General features: G+C 35.9%; 2 protein-coding genes across 3 annotated transcripts; both read right to left on the bottom strand.

Annotated features, from left to right (window-relative positions):
* Window positions 1–3,300: 3,300 nt before the first annotated feature.
* On the bottom strand, window positions 3,301–8,855 carry LOC140013675 (uncharacterized). Of its 2 annotated transcripts, XM_072063352.1 has the most exons (13): window positions 8,712–8,855; window positions 8,494–8,608; window positions 8,305–8,383; window positions 8,089–8,164; window positions 7,515–7,598; window positions 7,326–7,430; window positions 6,414–6,494; window positions 6,236–6,300; window positions 5,111–5,180; window positions 4,959–5,036; window positions 4,487–4,584; window positions 4,249–4,384; window positions 3,301–3,750 (listed from the first exon to the last, which is right to left on the bottom strand). In XM_072063352.1, exons 1-13 carry the CDS (start codon window positions 8,775–8,777, stop codon window positions 3,604–3,606), a joined length of 1,200 nt encoding a protein of 399 aa, XP_071919453.1. In that variant the 5' UTR covers window positions 8,778–8,855; the 3' UTR covers window positions 3,301–3,603. The 2 variants fall into 2 exon arrangements, with proteins under 2 accessions (XP_071919453.1, XP_071919454.1); XM_072063353.1 differs by lacking the exon at window positions 8,712–8,855 and having other exon boundaries at window positions 8,305–8,396.
* A 2,392-nt stretch (window positions 8,856–11,247) lies between these two features.
* Window positions 11,248–17,561, bottom strand: LOC140013676 (probable trehalose-phosphate phosphatase F). The gene is made up of 14 exons (XM_072063354.1): window positions 17,352–17,561; window positions 17,175–17,205; window positions 14,161–14,273; window positions 13,597–14,058; window positions 13,370–13,510; window positions 13,206–13,277; window positions 12,901–13,023; window positions 12,743–12,799; window positions 12,548–12,649; window positions 12,375–12,452; window positions 12,194–12,263; window positions 12,032–12,102; window positions 11,718–11,810; window positions 11,248–11,628 (listed from the first exon to the last, which is right to left on the bottom strand). The coding sequence occupies exons 4-14, from the start codon at window positions 13,882–13,884 to the stop codon at window positions 11,575–11,577; spliced, it is 1,149 nt and encodes a 382-aa protein (XP_071919455.1). The 5' UTR covers window positions 13,885–14,058; window positions 14,161–14,273; window positions 17,175–17,205; window positions 17,352–17,561; the 3' UTR covers window positions 11,248–11,574.
* Between the last annotated feature and the right edge of the window lie 436 nt (window positions 17,562–17,997).

Genomic DNA, 17,997 nt, shown 5'->3' with positions numbered 1-17,997 from the left:
TCTTCTCTCTTGTTCAGAATGTTACATGACCTCATCAGAATTCACGTAAGAAAGGGTGAAATACATATATAAGAGAAGCGTTGTGGATATAGGAAAAGTAAAGAATAATATACGTTCATGAGTTTGACAGATGTGGCTTGTGTGTCAGTTTTGGAGTTCAGCGGAATTTATGATTGTTGAGTTTGTACAAGGGGCACATGTTGTTAAGGTTTGCTGGTTTTCCCGTTCCCGCATGGCTGGAAATAAGAGGAAGAGGACACAAAAGAGGGAGTTGTTTTTGGCCTGCCAGGATTGCCACAGCAAATTTTCCTCAATGTCAAGATTACTTTCAATCAATCAACTTTATATTTATATAATTATATATAAAAAATTTTTAGATCCATTGAGTATTATTTTCTCCTATTTTCTCTCTATAATTAATATTTTTCCCTACTCATTTACTGTCCTTTTTCTCTATCTCTATCTCTTTAATTCATCAATTATTTTCACAATTTACTAAATTGGTTTCGGCTTTAATAGTAAATATTTCAGATTTGGCTTTAATAATTTCTCATAGACTAATTCTGCGTTCTCTTATATTTTTTTTCAAACAAAATATAATTTAATTCAAAATAAATAATAGTTTAAAATGAAAATGATCTTAGATAATGGTCTTACTTTCCCTTCAACATTCATGGAATATACAACGTGATGTAATTTAAACTTACTTTCATCTAATTATTAGAGAATATAAATACTTGAAAGAAACCAAGGCTTATATGATACTATGAACACTCGATCAAAGTCAAGACTTATATGATGAGTATAAAAGAGGAAAAGATGGTAAAGTTTTTAATAATATTAACTACTTAAAAGCATGATAAATAAGTAGAATTCAAAGGGAAAATATATGTTGCATATCAAAAATATTTTATACTAAAGTATTGAGTTATAATAACATCATAATAGCAATCGTTTTAAAGTGAAATTTGTTGGAATTAAATCAAGTTACATTTGCAAATAAATAAAGCTTCCGAATAGAATAAAAAAGCAAGAGCACATAGAATCAAAAAAATACAAGAAAAGATTATGGCAAAACTACATTATTTAATTATAAAGTAATAAATCAATTAATATGTGCATGTGTGTGTGTGTGTGAGAGAGAGAGAGAGAGAGAGATGAGAACAATAAGGGGAAGAGTGAAAGACCCTAACAAACAATACTCAATTAGAGAGAGAAAAGATGAATAATTAATGCATAATGATTCTTAAGGAAATCAAAACATATATGGAGTTGATTGAATGAGCGTAATCCTAGCATGTGAGTAAAATACATTCTGCAGACGAATAATTGCTTTAGCAATGTTGCTTTCCATTTTTGTTTCCATGGGCGGCAATTTGGTAAGAATTTAATTGTTCAAGAGTTTAATTTAGGGGACAAGGGGAGAGCATACTAATCGCAATTGGGTTTTTCTGCCTATTTTGGTATGAGGAACTGCGGAGTTAAAATAGGAAAGGAAATGAAATCTTGAAGTGACGTTTGTATTGGTCCTGCTATAATATTTTGATTTTCATGTCTATTAAGCATAATTTTTGGAGTAGATTTGTCCCAGTAGGTGGTGACGTGGTGACAGCACGGTGTTGTTCACCTTCTCGACTTTCTAATTAGTCTTACCTTTTAAATATACACTCACATATCAACTTCCTTGCATTTTAGACTTTTTTTTTTTTTTTCTTATCATTGATTTATCTTTCCTTCACAAAAAACCAACATATGAGAACCCCCCCCCCCCCCCCCGGCCCAAAAACAGAAAGAAAAAAAAATCATTAGACAAACCTGCATTTGAAGGTGGCTATAACCTCAATTATTATCATAAAACTAGATGTATTAGACCAAAATTTCCCTGCGTGTTGGGATAGATCCCCATGCAAGATTGGAAATTAAGTAAGGGTAGTGTAATCAACGATATATATATATTATATAGGTAAAATCTTCATGCAGGCAAAAAACATGCAACTTAATTAAATCTCAAATTCCAAAAAACATTAAAAAATATAATTAGACCTTAAGAATCCTAAAATTCCACAACTATAATTAGACTCACCCGCATGCTACAGTAAATTTAAGTAAATCAGGACTGCATTTGGGTAGAAACCAGAAACTAATACCGCAGGAACTTTGTATTAAATCCCAGGTACTTGAATGAATCAAGTGATTCTAATTCTTCTTCTTCTTCGGCTTGAAAATTGGTAGAAAATTGGACATCCATCATGGGGTGGGATGGGATGGCAAAATGCTGGAAGAGCATGTGCTCGGCCACATGCAGCATTTTTCTCCTAATATTAGTCAGCTAGACGAATCTTAATTTGTCTGCTGCTCCATTTGTCTTATCATATTAGTGTAGTGATTTAAGACGAAAACCTTATGGAAAAAACACAGACAAAATCCTCAATTATTTGACCCAATAATGTGATTGTTTCACATGTCTCCCACATGCCATTAATCTATCAAATCGGATCACCGCCGTAAATGCGTCCTCGGTTTTTCAGATTCTAATACAAGTTCTCCTTCTTAAGAGAAGTAACATAAGTCGATTTTTTGAGTCATAAATTACATTTGCGTTGTTAAAAAAAGAAACAAAGAAAAAAAACTTATGGCGTAGTACAATTCAGTGTAACTCATTTTGTATTAATTAAACAAATAGTAATGAAATATCAAGTCTGGCAAATGTTAGTAGTATTAAAACTAGAGGACAACTAAATCCGGTCGTGCAGAACATTTTTGACATTTATGGTCTATGTAATTTCCCTAAAAGAGAACATTAATCCTACAATTATACCTTGGAATTTTGCTGAATATTCGTGACACTGTATCTTCTTGCAACTCTAAATTCTTGTTCGTGCTGTCACAAAGGAAAATTCTTTATTGTTTGTTCGGCCCCAGATGGCAGCTATTGCGCAATTGTACTCGCAGTGAAAATGCAATATGAGGGGCTTTGCAATTTAGAGAGATGCAGCTGAATGCGGCGTTCGTGTTGGGTCCTTTGGTTGATGAGGCCCGTTAGAGGATTCTTAGAGTAGGCCACCATAGGCGTGTCTGAGAATTTTGGCATCAGGAGGGACGGTTGCCCGTAGTTTCGCTAAAGTAGCTAGAGGCACATCATATTTCAATGACTAGTCTTGAAGCTGGCCATCAAGCCACAGACAACGAGTGCAGAATGAAGAATTATATATTAGCGGCTTTTTTTGGTTGTCAATCATCAGTATCACATAACCCTCGAGTACCTACTCCTGTTGAAAAGTACCAAGGGGCAAAAGCAAGTTAGACACCAATTCCGACAATTGTCAGCTCCTTGTAATTCGGGCATATTCATCAGCGTCAGATAGGAACACGACACAAGACATGACTGACTACGAAGTCATTCTTCTTAGACGTAGAAGACGCAAATGCTGAGAGTTCATAATAAAACTGGAGCTCAGGCAAAGCAAGAAAAACCAAAATTGAATTGGAAAAAAAAAAAAAGCCCGAGCCTCAGATGTCCGTCCTCAATTACAGAATATGCTAAAATTTGGCATGCGGTTCTCATTATTTGAAGCAAAGGACAGGTTTAGTTGTAACCCCAATTCAGACATTGGGAGGAGGCCAGATCTTCCCGAACAATTCTTCAACCCGCTTCGCTTGATTAACATAGCTGTCCATCCCAGCAGTGAGAAGCTCCACAGCAGCAGGCCCCATTGCCAAGGCAAAGCCATTCTGGTCCCACTTTACTAGCTAGAAATCAATGCAAGATATCCATGAAAGTTGCTAATTCACCCAGTATACGTTAACATATAATGATTAAGTTGCAGGTAAGCTGGAAGGACTTGATTGAGAAAGATAAACGGAAGGAAGAATTTCTTTGGAAATTTGTTGAAAATTTTATAGCAAGTTCTGTGGATATCATGTAAAAAAATCACTTCAGAAGATGAGCTTCTTTTGTAAATGTCCTAAAAAAAAGGTATGATATGAAACCTTTCAGATAAAGTCTTGCTACACGGTCCTAATATTGTTACTTTAGTATCACAAACAAGAAACCTTCTTTGGCTGATGCGGGCATATCCCATGGAGCTAGCTGTTTTACCGGTGAGCTCCCATACTACGTGAGTTGTTATAATTTACCTTACCCTCTTTGTAACATTAATCAGAAGTTAACTAATCGGCTATCATGGAATTCTACTCTCTATTGAATCACTAAGCAAAAAATAGACAGATGATGCATTAAAAATATACCTCCTCCTGGCTAAAATTGTAGGCGGCAGCAGATTGTGGGGAAAGCCTTCGCACAAGAGAGTATTTCTCATCAGGAGGAGTCACTGAATCCTTCAGAGATTGCAATATCTTCAAGGGGGTGACAACATAATCAACCCTGGAAAATGCAGAAAAGAGAACTTGAGCTCCAGAGAACTAAAAATTGGATCAGCCTTGTAAAGAAGCTCCACATCCCAAATGTAAACAGATTCATATTTACCCTAAAAGGTTGAAAACATCCTGTTTGTTTCGAATTGCTGCTGCCATCAATTTTGACTTATAACCATTTTTATGAATGTAATTATAAGCCTTTGTCACCTATAATGACAAAAGATGTACATAAGCTCAAAATGTGAAAAGCACTCGTGTTAATATACTATAACTCAAACTTTTCATAGTTCAGAAAGGGTAAGGGTTCAAATTGTCCAAATATAACTTCATTTCTTTGAAAGTTCAAATTTACCCGAAAATAATTTAAAACAGCTGTAACTATTTTGGAAGTATACTCGACATTTTGTAGTCGAGGCAGAAGAAGGGGTTGACACTTCAGAAGACATGTTCATCTGCAGGAAGTTTCTTTTCTCCCTTTCTAGTGGAAGGGCAAACAGTTGTAAAAAAGAAAGTACTCATACCCGGAACACTTTTTTTTTTGACAAGTCTACCAACGAAAATAACCATCAATTAAAACTAACCAAAGCCAACCCAGGATCTTCTCCTCTTCTAAGTGCACTTTCTACTTCAGGGTCACCACTATGGTTCCGAGCCCAGTCCTGAAAAAATAAAGCTTGTAACTACTGTGTGTAGAAATTTTCATACAATGATAATGCATGAGGAAAGTAATTACCCTAAGGCGACCAACAAATATCTGAATAACAGATGCACCAGCTTGGGCTGCAGCTGCTGCTTGGCAAAAGCTGAAATGCATGACTAAGTGATTAATGAGAGAAAAAGTGACAGAAGAATAAGAGAAAGCCAATAAATCAAACATGATTAGGAAGGCACAAATGATATCAAACAACAAGTTCATCACACAAAAATTTTATTTTGTGATTAGGAAAGGAGAATTTCATACTAGATTATAAGACAATATTGACATGCACATTACATCAATCTAAGAGTGAGGCTTTAGAGCAATCCTCTTGCAACTTATACAGATTTTCTTTGGCAAGATTGAGAATCTAGTTATGTATGGTTGAATAGGGTGGCAAATTCATAATTGGGAAACTTAGAAAGAATGATGCTATGTTATGCAAGTTGAATATGTGATGTCATCTCCTGTGCACGTAGAAGGTTTTACTGCACCCATTACCATAATTTATGTGCAAACAGTCATTTCAAATCATATGATGATGCTACTGTATTGAGAAGAAAACAGCATACTAAAGGTCAGTAAATACTGTACATTTAGCTTAAGTATGCGAACTTTGCATTTTCTTGCGTATTTGCTTCTGCTATTGTATAATTTAAGAATACAAGTTTATCAATCATTCAAGAACACGCATAACATTGGAATTGAACATCACTGAAAGATGCAGAAATATAGCAGAAGCACATTGAATGTTTAAAGAGAGAACTGGATCCTAGTAGCTGCAAGGTGAAAGCTACATCTGCAATGATAATGTAGCTGAATTTTGGATCACAAGAAGCAACAAAATGCAAAGTTCACATCTTTGAAGTGCTGAAATTTTATCTTGCCCACGTAGATGAAAATTTTCATTTTTTGGTGAAAGCACAGATAAAAATTCACAGCACAAGAGAGATAAACGAACAGCAGCCAAGAGAACTATTCTGAAAGTAAAAGCATGATAACAATAAGGACATATAATAACATAATTCAGCCAATAACCAAGTCAAAACTACCAAAGAGTGCAATCATCGGGGAAAATCTACTATTGTTGCCATTTGACAGAAATACATAAATAATTGCATATAGTGGTATTTTTGAAGAAAAGAAGTTGCCATCTCATACCTGTAAACAAATGTCAAATGTGTCTGTATACCCTCAGATTCTAGCAGGCTTGAAGCCTCAATCCCCTAGGAGATAAAAATTAGGGAAAATGAAATCAAGCATAAAGTCAAACAGGATGAAAGCCTAAAACAGATGAACTGTCTGTAACTAATGGCCACACTGTGTCCTTCCTATTTACCTGCCAAGTAGAAGGGATTTTGAATAACAACCGCTCTGGAGGGACTTGAAAATCATCATACAATTTTAAAAGCTCATGCACCTGAACTCATGCCAGAGAAAAGATTTTTGTCAGCATAATGGGTTATATCTTCTTGGAACTATTCATTATATTATATGAAAATTGTTTAACTCTGCCACTTTCAATAAGAGAAGTAGGCCAACTCCATTTGAAAGATGGACAACAGCCTTTAAGTTAAGAGGAATTGCCAGAGTATATGGATCGTACTTGGTGCAGCAACCATGAGCTTAGTTAAAACAGGTCTACTAAGGTAATCACCTATAACAAACACATTAATGATATCAACAACAATTTGCTGCTAATGGTGAGAAATTATGGATGGATCCGACAGCTGCAAGGCAGCATCTCTTTTCAAACACAACACAGCATGCAAGTGGTTCTCAGCTCAGACTACAAGGCATAACTTTGAGTCATGGAGATGGCAAGAGAGCTTTTCCAGACACCTCTAGTCCAACTAGGGTCACAATTCTATAAAGTTAAACTCCTACATGTTGTTCCAGTCATATAGAACTACCTCGATTTTCACACTGCATAAACAAATAAGAACAGGCAGAGGCAACAAAAGTATATTATTCAAGTCAAGTTCAAATTTATAAGACAATTGCAAATTCATACATCAGATCTATCTTAGAAGTTTCAGATTACACTTAATTAAATAGTAGAAGGATATAAAATGACCGATATATAGAACAATTCAAGTGAATCTCAGAGTATGCAAGTGAAAAAGACAGGACAAAGTTGCAAAGACAGACCATAATGCAACATTCAACTTCCCAAAGAACTGTAAGTAATTTTATAGAATGTTTTGCGTAAAAAGAAGGGGAAAAATGAAGGAATTTTAAGAGATTTCACCTTACGAACAATGCCATGAGTGTCATATGCAAGACGAGCATCAACTTCTGTAGAAACTCGACCAGGCACTAACTTTGCAAGATCGCTACCTATATTTACCAAAGCCTGCAATTCCGACATGTAATTGTCAGAAGAATTCAAATCAACCAATCATAGGAACCAAATAGACATGATGAAAAAAGAACCAACCTTGTTAAAGAAACAAGACATCCGAAGATCTGAGTTCTCTAATCCATAACACTCCGAGTCTGCCAAAGCAGTATCCACAGCGCTCTACACCAAAAAAAGCTACAGAAATATAAGGCGGCTAAATAGATAAACAAATATTATGTTAGTAAGAAGAGAACAATGCAAAGCAACCAACAATTGCAAGTTCTAAATCAATCCTAAATTACTTAATTTGATAGACTACCAACTATAAGTTTATCAATTCAGAACAGCCTTAACATCTTCATTTAAGAAGTAAACTATGTCCTTACCATTTGCTGCAGGAAAGAAGATAAGTCAATCTTGTAACTAAACAAACTCCAATAGACACATATTAGCCGTATCTTCAGAGATATAAGTTCATTTTACCTTTTTCTTTTGCAAGCTACTAGATAGCTAAGAGAAGCTTTTATATTTTCTTCTTATCTTTGAGAATCCTATTTCCTTGCCATAAACAGAATTTGTATGAACGTTCGTGTAATCTACATATTACCATCTATAAAACTAAAATATTCAGCACAAGGCTTGATTATGATCGATAGATAGGAATTATTACCCTGAATTTGGTATCAGGAAGGCTGCAGATACCTAAGATTAGAGACGAGCTAACAGTAGCAGCTGTTGGAGGGAACCTGCAAAAGGTATAAAAACTTCTTTTTGAATCGTCTATAATTCATTTCCAGCTGAAAGTTTTCAATCAACAACAAAAAAATCAGGGTACAATCAAGGTACAGCAGAATAAACAAAGGAAAATGGGTGGGGGAATCAAAACCTTTCGAAATCATCGAAAATTACAGTATCAGGAACAATCTCACTGTAACTTGTCACAGCATCCAACTCAGTGCTCAAACCTAATCGCATTATCTCCATATATTAATCATGATTACAAAAAACGAAAAACGTCATTTCTCAAAAAAAATTTTAAAAAATAAAGATAAATAAATAAAACTTCATATTATACCCGTGTCAAGAGAAGATGAAAAACCGGTGGAAGCTCGGATTAGAGAAAAAGATCGACTCGGCTTGAATATTAGAGGTGGTTTTACAGATTGCACTGCGAATTTCAATTTATTATCCTGTTCAATTTTTGATAAATTGCCATCGATTAGATCATTGGTTTATAACTATACAGTGAACAAAATTCAAGAAATTGAATTACAAAGGAAGGTAAATGCAGACCTGGAGAGATGAGGAGGAGGCGAGCGGAGAATACAAGGCAGCTACTGACGCTGCTGCTGTCGACATTTTCACGCAGTGAGAGGGTGTGTGTGAGAGAGAGAGAGAGGGGGAGGGAGCTGTGCGTAGAGTGGCTCAGGATGAGTGTGGGGTTTATATATGTAGAAATGGCGATGACGTCATTCGAGGAGAGCATTTAGAAAATGATATTGCCAGAAGACGGGTACAAATTTTCAAGTGAAAAGTACATCTGTTACTGGTTTTTGTAATCTGGCAGTGCTGGCAAGTATGAGTGGAAGTAGACTAGAGCCCAAAGAGGATTTTAAATCTATTTTGACAGCGAACTTGACTAAGACAAGTTGGTTTTAATATGAATCGGAATTGGATAGAGCTAAAATAAGATTTGGGATTGCCACATATGAACTGAAGATCCTGTCACTTTTTTGAAGAGTTATGTCCGTTTGAATGATGTATTTTTTTTGCGAGCCTGTATAGAATTTTACTGTAGTTTAAATTTATAGAAAAAATTTTGTGTATTTGGATATCTAAAGAATGTATAAATGTTTTCTTTTTTTTTTTTCCTTTTTTTTCTTTGCCTCCTTCTTTCCTCTCGTCGCTCCACTCTCTTCTTTGTCAGTGCCACAACTAGTGCTATCATCTCCTTCTCTACTTTTTTTTCCTTCCCTCCTCCCTTTCTCCCCTTCCTTCTCCTCTCTCTCTGTTCCCTTTTCTTCCCACCCTCTCTTTAACTTCTTTCTTTTCCCCCTCCTTCTCCTCCCTCTCTTCCCCCCACCATCCCTTTCCCTTCTATCTCTTCCCCATTTGGTCAAATCCGATCACGCAACCAACTAGTCATGACTTTAGTTGTGCAACCAGCAAGAGAGAGGGAGAGGGTAGTGAGGGAAGAAGGGAGGAGAGAGAGAGAAAGAAAAAAAATGAGAAGTCGCCGACAGCACCAACGAAGTACTGGCTGGCGATGACAGATTAAGGCAGAGAAGGAGGAAGAGGAAGAAGAATGAGAAGGGAAAAAAAGAAAAAACTTTGTGTATTTTTGAATATTTTGAGTATGTATTTAAAAAAAATCTCAGGATATTTTAACAGGTTTACTGTAGACAAAAAATTGTTAAAAAAAACTTGTCTATTAAAAACTAGGCAAAAAACAAGGCTCTCAAATAGAGCCGCTATTTTGTGGTGTAATGGATGTTTTTATTTTTCCTTTTCTTTCTTTCTAGTGTACTAGTATCTACCATTTTGTCACCATTTGGAATGAAGGAAATGAGGGGGAGAAGGAGGGAGGAGAAGAGAAGGATGTCTATTCGGAAAGAAAGGAAAGTAGAAAAAACCATCTTGATTTAGTTGAATATAAAGGAAAAAAATAAGCATATAAAAAGTTTTTTGGACATTCGATTGAGGAAGAAAAAAAGCAAGACCAAATTTTTCTTATTTTTACAAACTTCTTGGAAAAAGATAAACCATGTGTTAGTATAGCCAATGGTGGACTCAGGATTTTTATTTAAGGGGTGCAATAATATTAGTTTAGAATTATATGGTGTCGATTTGTAGATTTTTGGAATAACTAAATATTTGTTATAGTAAACATGCAACTTGAGATTCATTATTTTTTAACTCATCCAATGATACAAAATTATGCATAAGAATACAGGATGTATGTTCTTATGAACATATACAATTGACAAATAATTTGTACACAATCGAATTATCATATAGATGTTTGATTGACTTGTAATTCATATGAAATGGATATGTAAGAAATGTTAAATATTAATAAATGCATTTATTTACAACAAAAACAATTTACATTTAATAGAAAGCATCATGTAATATATTTTAGTCCAAGTTTCGCCACTGTGAAAATGGAGAGAACAATTAGAAAAGATTTCAACAATTTTGGGGGGACAATTGTGAAATTAGAGGGAATATAATCAAAATTTAGGGGGAATGAGAGTGGGGCAAACTAACTTGAAGAAAAAAAAAAATTAAGTCCACTTATCATACAAAGCAAAAAATTGAAGGAAAAAAAAAAAAAGTTTTAGGCCCCGTTTGAATTGCGCATTTTCTTGGAAAGTTTTTGAAATATTTTCTAAACATATTTATCAATTACTTTTTTTTATCTAACATACCGAGTGTTTCTTAAAATTGCATTTGTACATTTCGAGTTCAAACCAGGGCTAATTCTTCTCTTTGATGTCCTAAACTCCCATAGATAGGTTAATGTAGGGCAACCAGAAACCGTAGCATTGCACCAAGGGGGAGAAATGTCCACGAGAAAATGCGCAGAGCGGGTTATCTGTGTCTGCAAACATCAACGTGTCGTCAGTACTCAAATGCACGCATTTGACTCCATCAATGGCATGCAGCCAAGGGATTCCTAGCAACCTCCGCCGAGCATTTGTATATTGCCATAAAATCATCGCTTAATTTGTTTCGTTTCTAGAATTCATCATGACAGAAACCTCGAGTCACCATCTCAGAGTAGAAATTGGCTACTTCACTAAAGCCAAATGGAAAAGCCAAGAAAAGAATAACAAAATCTTTAGGTATTGATTCCGAACATCCGCCTAAGCTTCCACTTTAATCAACAGGATAAGATTTCACAACCAAAGAAACAAAGCAGAAATAACTCTTTGGAGGGGCATGGCCCCTTTGTTTCTGAACAGAACCAATATCGAAATAGGAAAACTTCAAGCTTTACAAGATGCATGGCAAAATTCCAAGACAATCAATGATTCAAATAATGATTACTGAGAACCTAAATAAAATCCTTGTTCCTGTAGCTTCTCTTAAGATGCTTGACAGAGACTTTGAATAACCTACTTCATGAATCCATTCTAATGTAGATCTTTATTCATAGATCACCCTGTTCCTTCATTCTCACAAGAGCCTCGAGGAACTTTTTCACCTGCACGACTCGCAAAGCTAAGTTTCTGGATTTGGATTTCTAATAATGAGACTGAAATTAGAAATTACAGGATAAAACCAAATCCAAACCTCTGAAGGATCCCTGAGTGAAAAGAAAGCGTTGGTTTCTTTAGGAACTGCAGATACTATGATTCCATATCCTCGGCTTTCAGATCGCAAAACCTACAGTAGGCAATTAGTTGCTTTGACGAGTTCAGGCGGTCAAATTGATCACTATAGTTTTCAAGAGCACAAACTAATTGAGTTAGCGAGCCTCCCAATATTGGGAGGCTCATTACTTCAATTGAAATTGAGATAATGAAAAATCATTTTATCTTTTTAGTTGGAACTTTAGGAGGTTCTCGAAAAAAGATAGCGAAAAAAATTATTTATGTTGCATTTACCTTGAAAGCATCTTCATCCGTTCTATCATCCCCAATATAGATGGAAAGCACATCAGGACTATTACTAAGCCCTGCAAAATGTTTGGTTCAGAAAACAGGTAAGGAATACTCAAAATTGCTGACATGAGAAGGCCTCAAATCTATCAGGATGGAGCTACTAACCCAAAGATTCAAGAAGAAACTCAACTGCTTTCCCTTTATCCCAGTCAATCACTGGACGAACCTCTAAAACCTTGAGCATGAGAATAAAATAGAAATTCTGAGATTAAAAATCACATTTGCCAACTATAAAGAAACATGGCATACTTGCCACCTTTGAAGTACCAAATTGTAGCTACCATACCTTCCGTCCATGAGTTAGTCGTAATCTAGGGTAACTGTTGAGGATATCATGCACTCGTTGTGCAATGATAGGCCAACTCTGGAACCAAAATGCAAGAAAATACTTGTAAGGCAATCAGGAAGATGCGCTTAGAGAGTTCTTGATCAAACAAGCAGCTAGTTTGGAACACTAACCTTCTCATCTACGTTGCGGTAATGTACAGAGGTGCAGAACTTGTGGTTCTCAACTTTTGCACCTTTAATATCTTTAGTATTCTCGACAAGGGTTCTAAAAACCTGGAAAAAGAAAGATCAAAGAATTACTTGACCATCATAATAAACCAAGTACACTGTGCAATGAACATGTGTTAGTGGCAAACAATTATGCACCTCATCAATCATGGGTAGAAATTCACTTGCAGGCTGGAAGAGATTAACCTCCTTGTCCTGAAACAAATTGAAAATGTTTGGTCAAAAGATATGACAAACATTTATACTAAACCAGAAATGGGATTGCTTGGGACGTTTAGAAGGCGTTTGCTTAGTACCAGCAGGTCAGTCGATTTAATACAGCCAGAGTGGTTGGGCTCTGTATCTCTGTCTGGGAGCATGATGTCCATGCCATGACTACCAGCATAATAAAGTTCTGTTAGTCCTATCAATTCATAAACCTGGAAATTAGGTGGGAGACAAGAAAGGTATCAATCAGTCCACAGGCATATGTGTAAAATAGCCAAATCAAATAACAGAAAAAGAACTGCCCCTCAATCCCCTCCCCCCACCCCCTCAAAAAAATAAAAATAAAAAAAGAAAAGAAACAGAGAGAGAGAGAACTAGCAATTCCTCTACCTACCTTGTCACGGCTTCTTCCACTGATAATGGCTGTAGGGAAATACTTTGCAACACTTTTAACAGCTGAACGCATCTGAAACATATGAGGTTGTCACCATCACAACATGGAAAGAGATGCATGAAGGGCACTATCAACCTTCAAAGATTGGTAAAATGGTTACTTACATCAGCAGACATAAAAGCACGATCAGGGTCATCCACAATTGGAGAAAGGGTTCCATCATAATCTAAAAATATGACTATCCTCCTATTCTTTGCAGCATTCATAATTTTTCCAAAGGACTTGAGCGCTGATGGATACTTGCTCTACAAAAGAAAAGGCAAAGATAAGTATGGTGATGTAAGCAATACACTGATAATCAATGTGTTTGTTGTGTATTACTCTAACATACCATCCAGGAATCATAAGCTGCATCACCATCATCCAAAACAACCTCCACATTAACATCCTTCATAATCTTTTTCCGAGGGGGGGAAGAAGATTTCATGGCATCTAGCCAACCATTAGAACGAACATCATCAAGCTTTCCTGGCTTCCTTCTCGGGATGGCTAGCACACTAGTTGAGAATGATGGTCCTGATTGAGCATAAGGCAAGACACCTCGGATACCCAATCTAGACTTGTCTATGGGAACAGGATCAGTAAGAACAGGAGAAGCTTTTGAAGACTTCAAGTCCATCGTCAATTCAGAAAACTGTCAAGGTTTTGCAGCTAGAAATTAAGTGTACTATCCTAAACCACCAAAATTAGTAACCTTTTATCCAACTCTCTTATCAATGAAAAACCACCGCTTCAATGTCTTCTTGTCACTGCTACTTTGTAAGCAGTCCATCAAGCACAGGCTTCCTGAAATCTGAGGAGACATCAGAGTAGAAGAGCAAGCTAAAGCATTCAGTTCCACAATTGCAAACTTATAAGCTAATTCCAGTGAAACATATACCAAGAAGTATAATACCTCATTTCCAGGGCTAAAATGCATTTACATCCGGAAATAAAGCATTTTGATCCACAACTTTGAGATACAAAATTGCTGTTAGCGTTGAAAACCAACAAATTGACCTCCTTTACCTGGAACATGATCAATATGCTTAGTCTAGCAATTCATGTGATTACTTATACAAAAAACAGCAAAGCAGGGCAGCACCATGACAGAGTGAAAACTACTGGAAACCAAAAAATATAAAATTCAACTGCTATCTTAAGGACTACCAAAAATATGAAAAAGATAGTACAAGTTTGAATTGCTGCCAGAGAACATAACAATTTTCTTATGTAATATCATCACAAAATAGGGTAAGGACTGTATGTGCACTATACAGAAGCGTCGAAGGTGACAAGATGTACCAGTATGCAAACAGGAAAACCAGTGTCCAAACACCAGCATGTCTCAAGCAGCTAAGTGAATGGACTAAAAACATAATTCGACAGTACATCAGGCAAGATGAAGCACAAAGCTTTTCAGGTAGTTCTCTCCAGAAATAACACCAAACTAAACAACATATCACACACACACTCACCAAACAAAAAGGAGCAATGAGGAATTTTCTAGGAGGAAGAAGGAAAATCAGTCTGCCCATTGTAAACTGAAAGGAAAAATGTTCTACTACTAATTAGTACCATGAATATAGTCAGCTTGTGGTTGCACCTCAAAAAATTTAATATACAAATATACCAGCTCAAATCTGAGTACAGATGCTCAGCAGTAAGAAGGTGACCATCAGAGACAGCCATAAATATATAATATTCAACCACAACCATCAAGTTAATACTTCATTCACCCTCAACCATTCCCCCCCCCCACCACCGGGGCCCCAAAAAAACTTAAGAAAAGAAAAGACTACTGGAGAAAGAAAAGGGCAAAAGTGATTAACCATTATACCGATGTATATGCCATTTTTTTTAAAGTTAGAGCTTCATTTAGAAACAGCCATAGAGAAGATAATCTTTCACCTTAAAACAAACACAACAAGACAAGAAAGAAAAAGTTGCACTGTTGGAAACATAAAGGAAGATAAACCATCAGAAGAGATGTTTTGCCTTAATTTCACATCAAACCCAATGAAGTCCCAAAAAAAAGGCCCATTTTGACAATCTTTAAGGTGATGAAACTGGTACGATTACCTATCAGAATTTATTAACTGGTAGTAACTCTTTTTAAAATTCAATCAATCATTTTTACCTATCACCCTGGAAAAATAAACTCTAATAAACAATCTTTTACAGACATGGTCACAATTCAAACTATTCATGGGCGATTCAAACATCTTCATATGCTTGTTTTTAAAGTCTGCGCTCATCCTTTTGCTTCTGGGAAAAAGTCCAAATCATTATCTACTGCTCCCTTTCCTCTCCATTAAATGAAAAAAAAAAAAGGAAAAATTTGTTGAAGACTGTTAATCCTCCAGATAAAGAAAAGCAATAAACATGTAAAGTTGCAACTGACTTTACAAAACTACAGGACAAAGCCTTCTCCTTCTATTTGTCTGTTCTTTTCATCCGGGATTGGTGAGTATTCTTAAACTATTTTTCACTTGCCAAATTCAATCTTGAATAGACTACTTTTAGAAACACAAGTACCATGTACTTTTGCCAAAACGGCGTGAGCATCCTATGAATAATCACAAACTAGAATTTCTTATTCACGAATATACTCACTGATCCAACAATAAAACATATTACTACCATTTCTTTTCTTCCAAATTTTAGTCAACTTTCCATCGTTGCTTTGAAAGTAAATGCATTTCTCTTGCAGATCCAACATCCTAATTAAAACATGTTGATACAGTGCCTCAAAAACAAAAGTTAAAAAAGATCCTTTTTTTCCTTAAGAACCCACAATAATTTCGAGCATTGCCACCTGTAGCTCAAAGGATGTGACAACTCAACCATCAAAACTGACTCTACAACTTACAACCTCACCATCCTCGCATGAGAGAGAGAGAGAAAGAAATCATAGATTGTAGACAGTAAGATTGGCCTAAAGCTTGAAGCCACTTGGAGGCTCTTGTCAAGAGACTAAAAGAATACTTAGACTGGTCACTGGTTTAATTAGTAACGACACAGCACTCAACTGTTCACATCAAATTTCTCAAATGAAAAATCACTTAGACCAGACAAATCCTGATAACAGGAAGGACTCTGGGCAAAACCATGGTCCTTTTTTTTTGGGTGCAAAGAAAGTTGCTCATTTTAAAAAAAAAAATCAATATAAATGGTACGAAACAGACCATGTGCAATTCTAATCTATCCACCAAGTTTAAAACAATATAACACGATTTACTGGTATCCGACAAAGCAGGAAAAGCTTTCCCAATTCAGCAAATGCAGTGCTACATGAAAACGATATTGGGCTAATAAACTTCCAAGCACCGTTTGAACCCTCTTAAGAGACGGTTAAATATGAAATCTGAATGCTATTATTAGGCTTAATAACTAGATAAAGAAGCAGCTGGATTATAACAGCAAAAGACGTTAAAAATTGTTTCTGTTTCAGCACAGATAACTCTTAGACACATAATCAATCTTTCAACATCATAGAGCAACCGACAAAATATCATATCTACGATACAAACAACAGGCATCAACTAAACAAATGTGCTGTCACCATCAATATAAACGCAAAACAAAACCATAAAGTATCAAACACTAATCCGCACGTCCATATAGGCATATGACTCATAAAAGTATGCAACCCAGGAAACTTCTCATACCAATCTCGTAGAAAATTAAGGTTTTTGAAAACAATCCCAGCAAGAAAAAGCCAAAAAGTTTGCAACTTTGCATTTGTCATTGTCGTAAGAATAATAAACATGACCAAGAAAATGGGGAAAACCCAAGAAAGCTGAAATTTTTGGGCTTGATCAAACAGCATTATCTCATGTAACCAAAAATACAATCATGCTTTCATTATAAAAAAAATGATAATGAAAGAGAGAAAGAAAAGATGAAGCAAAAAGTTTTATCCTTTACCTGTTCAAAGAGGGTCCAACAAAGTTGAAATCTTTATTGGAAATTAGCAAGAAGAGGGAGCCACCAGGATGTGAAATATGGGTTTGATTCAAAATGATCACAAAAAATTTAAAAAAAAAGTCCAACTTTTGTTGGAAAAAAAAAAGTAACAGGAGAGGAGGGAAATGAATGTAGTACCTTGAATAAAAGGGAGGGCAGGCAGGCAGGTAGAGGGACAAGCAAAACCCTAGGGGTAGAAGAAGGGAGAGTCGTGAATTGTGTAACAGAAAATAAGAGAAGAGGAGAGAGAGGGAGAGGGAGCGGTAGGGAGATAGATATTGAGAGAGAAGGAGAGAAAGAGGAAGGAGAATGGAAGCGAAAAGGCTGGGGTATTTATAGCGTTTGATGGCCCCCAAGAAAACTCAAAAAGACGTGCCAAACAAGGTAATCTTCTGCTCCGGTTGTTGATTCAGGAAACAAAACACACGGTCCCTCCTTTCCCCACTTCCTCTCTCCTTGACCAATTTCACCTTCCTTTCTTCCCCTAATTACTCGCACCCCTCGAACTAAAAAACTCATTATTCACTTTTCACACCGTTGAATTAAAATTTACTTTTTGCAAGCAGGACAATAATGTTGTAAGTAAGGTTCTTCTTTTCCTTTACTTTTTCTATCTTTTTTTAATTATTGGATAGGAAAATGAGAGTATAAGACCAAAGAAGACAGTAGGGGCTTTATTTGATTCTTAGAAAAAGTTGATAGTATAATGACTTTAATTTCAATTCGTAATCCTTACAAAAGAGGGAAAGATAACAAACAATCTCACGCACATTTTGTGTCATCA

This window comes from Coffea arabica, chromosome 8c, assembly GCF_036785885.1.
Source record: "Coffea arabica cultivar ET-39 chromosome 8c, Coffea Arabica ET-39 HiFi, whole genome shotgun sequence".
Taxonomy (NCBI): domain Eukaryota; kingdom Viridiplantae; phylum Streptophyta; class Magnoliopsida; order Gentianales; family Rubiaceae; genus Coffea; species Coffea arabica.
The sequence above is the reverse complement of the archived record's forward strand: the minus strand, read 5'-3'. Positions and strand labels throughout refer to the sequence as shown.

What these genes read in the sequence shown, in the direction of transcription:
- LOC140013675 (XM_072063352.1), bottom strand. Translation starts at nt 8,777, where the DNA reads ATGTCGACAGCAGCAGCGTCAGTAGCTGCCTTGTATTCTCCGCTCGCC. An exon ending in TGTCTTGTTTCTTTAACAAG is followed by an intron (nt 7,431 to 7,514) that starts GTTGGTTCTTTT and finishes TCGGAATTGCAG; the next exon opens with GCTTTGGTAAATATAGGTAG. An exon ending in AAGATCCTGGGTTGGCTTTG is followed by an intron (nt 4,585 to 4,958) that starts GTTAGTTTTAAT and finishes TTGTCATTATAG; the next exon opens with GTGACAAAGGCTTATAATTA.
- LOC140013676 (XM_072063354.1), bottom strand. Translation starts at nt 13,884, where the DNA reads ATGGACTTGAAGTCTTCAAAAGCTTCTCCTGTTCTTACTGATCCTGTT. An exon ending in TTAAATCGACTGACCTGCTG is followed by an intron (nt 12,800 to 12,900) that starts GTACTAAGCAAA and finishes AATTTGTTTCAG; the next exon opens with GACAAGGAGGTTAATCTCTT. An exon ending in CACTCAGGGATCCTTCAGAG is followed by an intron (nt 11,629 to 11,717) that starts GTTTGGATTTGG and finishes CGAGTCGTGCAG; the next exon opens with GTGAAAAAGTTCCTCGAGGC.